The sequence below is a fragment of the Acanthisitta chloris genome, unplaced genomic scaffold (genome assembly GCF_000695815.1).
Source record: "Acanthisitta chloris isolate BGI_N310 unplaced genomic scaffold, ASM69581v1 scaffold38699, whole genome shotgun sequence".
NCBI lineage: Eukaryota > Metazoa > Chordata > Aves > Passeriformes > Acanthisittidae > Acanthisitta > Acanthisitta chloris.
This window is the reverse complement of record NW_008692625.1, coordinates 479-8,640: the sequence shown is the minus strand read 5'-3', so window position 1 is coordinate 8,640 and position 8,162 is coordinate 479. Positions and strand designations below refer to the sequence as shown.

The following is an 8,162-nucleotide window of genomic DNA, read 5'->3' as shown; positions in this document are numbered from 1 at the left end:
AGCTCTGCTGTGGCTGGGTGGGAATGGAGGGTGAAGCCAGCCCTGGCTTGATCCTTCTGGAGGTGTTGGCTCTGTCAGACCCTGGCCTTGGCTGCCACCGTGACTTTCCAGGGCACTGGCAGTTCTGAGGGACATTGTCTGGGGTGGTGTTTCTGTTACGGGACTTGCAAGCTGGGGACCCCAGGTCCCTGACTGGCGTCTGAGCTGGTCTGTGGTCTGGGCTCTGTCTGCTGGGCTTTAAATACAGTGCTGTGAGCTTTTGCTTCCTTGAGTCTTCCAGAATGTTTATTCCAGAGCGCAAAGGGATCTTTGCATGGACCGGGGCTCTGCGTGCTCCCTACGGGTGCTCAGCACTGACCCTGACCTCTCTCCTGTGTCCTGCAGGCTAGCAGGAACAGCCTGGTGGGGTCCATCTCGGATAGACACGGATGATGCCAGAGCTATGACAGGGATTGCAGTCTTGGCACTGAGGGGTGATCAATTATGGAACAACTACAGGAGGAAGTACCTGAGGTCAAGGAAGAGGAAGAGGAAGAGGCAGTGATGGTGGCAAGCGGAGCCTCGGACCCAACTGGAGGACCAGACAGCTCGCTGCCTTCAAGCAGCTACACAGGTGAGTGAAGCCAAGGGAGCTCGTCTACCCCCAGAGCATCCAGGCATCCATGGCCCCCAGGCAGTGTGCTCAGCTGCAAGGACAGAGGACCTGTCTGTGAATGGAGTCCAGCCTGTTTTAATCTCTTCCCTTTGTGAAATAATGCACCGAGAGCCAAGTTATGAAGAGGCTTATTTCTTCCTGTGCGGTCACTGCACAGCCATTGGCAATGGGTTGTGGGGTGGAAATTAAAAGGACAGGCAGGTAACATTCTTCAGAGCAAGAGGCCTCCCAGGGTGCTTGGGAATGCTTCCCTGGACACCTCTTGAAGTCCTCGGTGCAAAGCGATTGTAGGAGCTGGAAGAGAAGGTTTGTGGCTGCTGAAGAGGCTCCTCCAAAGCCCTGAGTGTTCCAGCTGGGCAGCCCTGTGCCAGGTGCCAGCCAGCCAGGGATTATAAAATTTGCTGTTTGGGCTTCATTGCCTGGACATGAATGCCAGAGGGAAGAAATGAGCATTGATGTGGAGTCTCAGCTGCTGGGAGCACTCTTGCCTCTGTGCACGGCATCTGCCTGCAGCCAGTGCCAGGTTCCCCGGTAACTGTCCAGATCCCACGCCAGGGGCAGGCAGGGCAGGGCTGGAAGTCCCTCCGCGGCCGCACGGCTGGAGGAGCTGCCACGCTGCTGGGCCTGCGGCTGTGGCACGGAAGGACACGTCCCTGTGTGTGTTTGCAGACCTGTCGCAGAGCTCCTCGCCCTCGCTGTCGGACCAGCTGCAGATGGGCTGCGAGGAGGCAGCTTTGGGAGCGCTGAACGTGGAGTGCAGGGTCTGCGGGGACAAGGCCTCGGGGTTTCACTACGGCGTGCACGCCTGCGAGGGCTGCAAGGTGCGTACGCGGGGGAACCGGGGGCAGCTGTGCCGAGAAGGGGTTAGATCCCAGGGACTGTGCTGCCTCCTCAAACAAGCAGGTTTGCAGCAGAGTGGGCTGCAGGGCTGAGTGATTATAAAAAGCTCATTTGAACCTGCCCAGAGTGTGGCGAGTACAGGGAGGCAGCGAGTGCTGTCCTGGAGAGGCGGCTGAGACGTGTGTAGCCCAAATACTGCCCATTGTGCTTTATGTTGTAAGGTAAATCCATCTGCCCCCAAGGGGAACATAACATTGTTTTTAAAGATGGTTTCTGTGCTGCAGATCAGCAGTGAGCTGTTTATCCCCCTGGGATTGCTGGCTGCAGCTTGGATGTGCCTCTGGAATTCTTCCCGCAGCAGATCCAGCAGGGCTGTGTTATCAGCCCGTGTCCTGCTAGACATTCCTGCAGGCTGGGGTTGGCCCACAGCTTGTTCCTCCATCCCTCCCTGCTGGCTGCTGGCCCTGTCACACAGCACCAGGCTGCAGGCTGTCCTCCACACTTCCTCCTCTGCAGCCCCCTCCTCCCACCACACACCCTCTCCTTGGGACAGAGACTGCTTGCATCAGAGAGACCCAGACTCCTCCTCACCTGCCTGAACCTCCCTGAGGCTCCCGGTGCTAACAACCAGCCTGGTCCCAAACCACAGGCACTAACACTGCTGGTCCATGTCCCCCTGCTCCCTGCCTGTAGGGTTTCTTTCGCCGGACGATCCGCATGAAGCTGGAGTATGAGAAGTGTGAGAGGAGCTGCAAGATTCAGAAGAAGAACCGAAACAAGTGCCAGTACTGCCGCTTCCAGAAATGCCTCTCGCTGGGCATGTCACACAACGGTGAGTATCACTGCTGCCCACAGGCCTGGCTGGCCAGGTGGCATGGGGCTGGCTGCCCTTCTGTGAAGGGCACTGCGTCGCTTTAGCCCTTGCTAGGGGATTGTTCAAGTCCAGTGCTTCAAGCCTTTGACTCTTCATCTCCTTTCTTCTGTATGAGAAGGGGCTGTTCTTTCCCACAGTGCAGAACTGCTGCCAGCACGTGGCTGTCCCTTATGCATTGGCCCACAGGGAACTGGACATGCAGATGGCTCTGCTGTGCCAGGATTTTTAAACTTCAGGTGTAGCCATCTCAGCCCAGGCCAAGCAAAGGTGTTTATATAGGAAGCAGCATTTGTGCGAGAGCCCAGAGGAGTGGGATGGGAGTGTGGTGTGAGGGAAGCAGCAATGGCTGGCTCATGAAGGTGTCAGTGCTGGAGCAGCTGCAGCCTGGGGAAGCATTGTGTTGCGTGTAGCTGCAGCTGTTCATCAGCAGACCTGTCTGTCTGTGGTGGACGAGCAAACTACAGCCCCAGACATGTCTCCTGGGGTCACCTCACTGTCCCGACCCACCGGTTTTGCCCCCACAGCAATCCGCTTTGGGCGCATGCCAGAGGCAGAGAAGAGAAAGCTGGTGGCAGGGCTGACGGCAGGCGAGGTCGGCTGCCAGAACCCACAGGTGGCCGACCTGAAAGCTTTCTCCAAGCACATCTACAATGCCTACTTGAAGAATTTCAACATGACCAAAAAGAAAGCGAGAGGTATCCTGACCGGGAAGGCCAGCAGCACCCCAGTAAGTTCCCTCCCCAGGGCAGGTGGGGTCGGCCATGGCCAGCACGGGGGGCTGTTCTCTGGGAGATGCTGCACATCTCCCTCCTGCTGTACCTGTGTCACATGCACCGGTTGCCACCTCGGCCAGGTGGGCTCTGCATGTCCTGCCCCTCGCTGGGAAAAGTCCCGGTGCTCTGCAGACCTGTGCTGTGGTGGGTGGGTGCAGATTGCCTGGAGACTGTCAGCTCAGGGAGCAGCACAGGGACCTACAGACAAATGCAAGTGTCCTGGGCAGAGCTGGGACCTCGAGTCCCCGCAGAAAACTCCTAACTTGCTTCTTGTCCAAGCAGCCTTTTGTGATCCATGACATGGACACCTTGTGGCAGGCAGAGAAGGGGCTGGTGTGGAAGCAGCTGGTGAATGGCATTCCCCCCTACAAGGAGATCGGGGTGCACGTCTTCTACCGCTGCCAGTGCACCACAGTGGAGACTGTGCGGGAGCTCACCGAGTTCGCCAAGAGCATCCCCAGCTTCATAGGCCTCTACTTGAATGACCAAGTGACTCTGCTCAAGTACGGGGTGCATGAGGCCATCTTCGCCATGCTGGCCTCCATCATGAACAAGGATGGGCTGCTGGTGGCCAATGGCAATGGCTTTGTGACCCGCGAGTTCCTGCGTAGCCTGCGCAAGCCCTTCAGCGAGATCATGGAGCCCAAATTTGAGTTCGCTGTGAAGTTCAACGCGCTGGAGCTGGACGACAGTGACCTGTCCCGGCTGCCATCATCCTGTGCGGAGGTGAGCGGGTGCCCTCGGCCGTGCCAGGGTCAGGAAGAGTCCTCCCTACTTAGAGAGAGGGGGCTGGGAGAGCTGAGCTGCAGCTGGCCCTGAGGTCAGCCGGGGTGTCAGGGGCACGAGAGAAGAACTGAGCACTTCCCAAACCAAAGTTTCTCTGTGGTGGTGATGCCTGGCAAGCTTGGACCAAGAGCAAGGAGTGTAGAAGTGGCATCTCCTCGTCTGCTGCTGTGGGATACGTTGTCCAAGGGCACGCTTCTCGCCCTTCTAGCTGACGAGGTTGGAGCCACAGTGGGTGGGTTACAGTCCCCAGCTCCCTTTTCCCCAGGAGGAGTATATGCTTTGGCAGGCTGCACCGTGACCCTGCAGCTACCGTGCTTGCTCTCCACAGACCGTCCTGGCCTGATGAATGTGAAGCAGGTGGAGGAGATCCAAGACAACATCCTGCGAGCGCTGGAGTTTCACCTGCAGTCCAACCACCCGGATGCGCAGTACCTCTTCCCCAAGCTGCTGCAGAAGATGGCTGACCTGCGGCAGCTGGTGACAGAGCACGCCCAGCTGGTGCAGAAGATCAAGAAAACAGAGACAGAGACGTCTCTGCACCCACTTCTGCAGGAGATTTACAAGGACATGTATTAAGGACTTGTTATTTATGAGAATGAAGCCATGGATTCCCATCAAGACTCTTTGTACAGAAACAAAGAAAACCCTTCCCAATGTCTTCCATTTCTTCTACTGGAAGCTCTTTTCTACATGACCCCGTCATACGGTACAGGGGGCAAGACGCCGTCAGGATTTGCAGCTGCCTCCTGCTCGGCCAGGGCTTCCATTAACACACACTAACAAATCCACAGAGCTGCGGTTTCTGTTACTGTGGCCCAGCTCCACCGCTCCCGGGGCCTCGGGCACGGCCGCACAGTTTGCAGGGCTCAGCGCCTCAGGTGCCCCTGGGCATCCGGAGACGCGGGCACGGCGCAGGGCTCCGGCAGGGCCAGCAGCAGCACCTGCAGCATGTCTGTATCTCCGTTTGTTTGCACTCCAAAGATGTAGTCCTGAGCTGTGTAGTCTGGGACCGTATGATGTTTCTCCTTCCCAAAGAAAAGCCGGAGCGTTTAAAGATGGGTAAGGGCTGTCCTAGCAGAGACCCTCAGCTGCAGCCCCCCATGCTGCACGGTGTGTTCCTGTCTCCCAGAGGGACTGTGTGAGCTCTGCCTTCCCGAGGGCTGTGTGGGAGCCTGTGCTCCTGGCATCCCCGTTCCAGAGGGAACATGTCCCTCAGTACCTCAGTATGAGAGAGAGGGGAATGGGGAGGTGTGGGGGAAAAGATTTGACTTATGAATAAGTTCACCTTCAGAGCAGAGGCCAGAATCAGCGTGCTTCCACAGGCTCTTCTGCACAGATGTGAGTTACCAAAAAGGTCTGTGCAGGGTTGGGGGCTTGGGCTGGTCAGGGTTTGGTGTCCTGCCTCAGTTTCCCCTTTGTGAAAGGCAGCTGGGTTCTCCCCTGCTCTCTGCTCGGAGAGGGAGCACGAGGACCTGTGGGTGCATTGGTTGCAAAGAGCTTTGCAGCTGTAAATCCCAGTATAAATGCCAAGGATTTATGAATGAGAAGGGAGCAGGTAGGATGCTCACAATGGGCAGGAGCTTCTTGGCAAGCACAGATGGGTCAGGGAAGCTGACCAGTCCTGTGCCACCATCCCAAGAGTGGGGACAGCTCCAGGCTTTGGGGTCTCCCTAAACCCAGCCCCATCCTGGGACTTTACCTCACAACTTCTCACAGCCGTAGTGAAACGCCACGGCGCTGCCCCCCCCGCAGTGGGGGCTGTGTCACCTGGGCTTGGGGGGAGAGAACAGACCTGGGAAGGGCTCAGTGCCCCTCTTGGGATTATGGTGTCTGGCCTAAGAAGTGGCTCTTGCCTGTCTGCAGCTTGTGATCCCATGTGTCCTGAGCAGCCTTATTAAAATGCTGATATTCCCAAGGAGGGGTTGTGGGAGCAAATTAGTCGGTTTTATTTACTTTCCTCCTCTTCAGGGTAGCAGATTTCCCTGGTGCAATAATTCCTTTAAAATGCAGAGGGGAAGAGCACTGGGATTCCCCACCCCATCACAGGGCTGGCTGGTCCCAAACCTGCCCTTGCAGCCACACTCCAGCTCCTCACCTCGCCCCAGTTTCCCCACCCAGCCCCTCCCCTCCCCACTTCGCAGGAATGTTAGGAGTTACCGTTTCTGAAGCACTTTGAAGCCCTCTCGGGGAAGGCACTGGAGATGTGCGTGTGCTGTACGGAGCCAGGGGGATTTGCCCTTCCCAAAGCTCCAGAGGCATCCCCACTGCAGCCACATGCAGGACTCGTGCCCAGCACCTGGGAAACTTTTTGCTCTTCCTTCCTCAACAGTGTAACAACCCTCAAACTGAAATGTATATTTTTGCTAGAAGTACAAACATCCAAGTGTTTTTAATAATATAAATAGTGTCCACAAACTGACTTGACTTTAAATAAATCTGAACTAAATATTTAAGCAGCTTTTAGCATCCAGCCTGTCTTTGTGGGAATTCTCCGGGACCTGGGGGGCTGCCTGTGGGAGGGTTTCCAGCAGAGGCGATGGGATTTGCTGGATTTGCAGCAATTTCCAGGGATTTGTCACGATTCCCAGGGTCTCCACAATTCCCGAATCTTGTAGCTGCTGTGGTTTTCCTGCAAACCTAAAGGCAGCAGCAAGAGCCAGCCCTGAGCAGGGTCCCAGCCTTGTAGCGGGGTGCTTCCTGCCTCAGTACTGTGGGTGGAGCTGCACGAAGAGCTGCGCCCAGCCAAAACCACCCAGGATGGGCAAGGACAGGATCCAGGGCCGACAGGCCATGTGCTGGCACTGGGCTCTGCCCCAGCCGTGTCTGAACACCCAAGAGTTTGCAGGGGCAGCTGCAGACCCCCAGGCTTCCCTCTCCCCGGTTTGAGGACCTCTGGGGGAAGCTGTTCCGTTGCCCCTCACCTCTGCCATGCAGCCAGGGCGCAGGGAGCTGCAGTGCTGCTGAACGGGTGACCCAGGGCGCCTGGCTAGGCATCCTGTGTGGTTTAGTCCAGGGGGAGGGGAGAGAAAACTGGGAAAAAAGTGAAATTCATAGGTTGAGAAAAGGACAGTTTAATAGGATTGAAAAGGAAGGGGAAATAGTTAATGACAAAAGAATTAGAACGTACAAAATCAGCGATGCACGCACGCTGGAGTGGTGCCCCCAGACAGGCTTCTTGCTGCGGGATCATGAGGAGCTGGAAAGTCCTTGACCTGGTGTAAACAGCGCTCACAAACCGAGTGTTATCGGCCTGGGCTCATCCTCCGCCCCAAACACAGCACGGCCCCAGCGACTAGGACGGAACGATCCCAGCCAGGCCCAGGACACATCTGAGGCAATAAATAGCCCTGGGAAGTGGCCCAGCCCTCTTGGCTGCTGGGGAGGAGATGGAGCCGGGCTCAGTGGTGGCGTCGGGGGCGTTAAGGGCCCGGGGGGCCTGCCTGAGACCCCTCTGCAGGTAAAGGCTTTGGAGTGGGCGGGCTGGCAGCAACCTTTGGGGGAGATGGGCTGGAGATGGGGCCATGAGCCCCTTGCTGTGGGTAGAGTGGATCAGGACTGGGGCCTTCACCTCCTCAACCCATTTCCCCATCCGAGCGCCTCACCTCTGGAGCCAGAGGTCCCTGGCAACACTCCAGCTTGGCTCCCTGCCGGGCTCTGCCCTTGGTGAGGGCTCTTGAGCCCAGCACCAGCTGGGGGCTTCCAAAATATGGCCCCACTGTGGCAAAGCTGGTACCCAGGAGAATGTCAGGGTGGTCAGTGGAGCAGGGCTGGAGTGGAGTCTCACCCTGGCCATTTGGCTCCTCTGGCCAAAAGGAATTTTGCCCGTGGATCCTGTCGATGGGGCCAGAGCTGCCGCTTCTCACACGACAGAAAATCAGCCCAGATCTGCAGGTACTTCCAGAGTGGATTTTGCAGCTATGGAGAGCAGTGCAGGTAAGGGACAGCGAGGAGGGACCTGATGCCACGAGGATGGGCTGGGAGCCAAGAGGTCTCACGCTGACCTGATGGGATGCTCTGTCTGTCTGCCCCTGGGCTCCTCCAGCTACCAGCACATCCAGGAGGAGCCGGTGCCAGTAGGGACCCGCTACGGCCTGATGCCCATGATGCCCCACCACTGCCAGGGCTCAGAGCCTGGCACCGTGCCCACAGCCCTGGCCCCAGGCTGGGGGAGATCCTGGCGCTGCTCGGTGCATCCTGTACCCAGCATGATGCATGTGGCCTTCAAGTTCCCAAA

The 8,162-nt window shown here is 57.4% G+C and overlaps 1 protein-coding gene across 1 annotated transcript; it reads left to right on the top strand.

Moving 5' to 3' along the window:
* Nucleotides 1-382: 382 nt before the first annotated feature.
* PPARD (peroxisome proliferator-activated receptor delta) lies at nt 383-4,504 on the top strand. The gene is given in 7 exon segments (XM_009082729.1): nt 383-613; nt 1,325-1,476; nt 2,189-2,327; nt 2,894-3,096; nt 3,425-3,842; nt 3,845-3,868; nt 4,257-4,504. Coding segments are annotated over 7 exon segments (1,314 nt in total). The 5' UTR covers nt 383-483.
* The last annotated feature ends 3,658 nt before the right edge of the window (nt 4,505-8,162 follow it).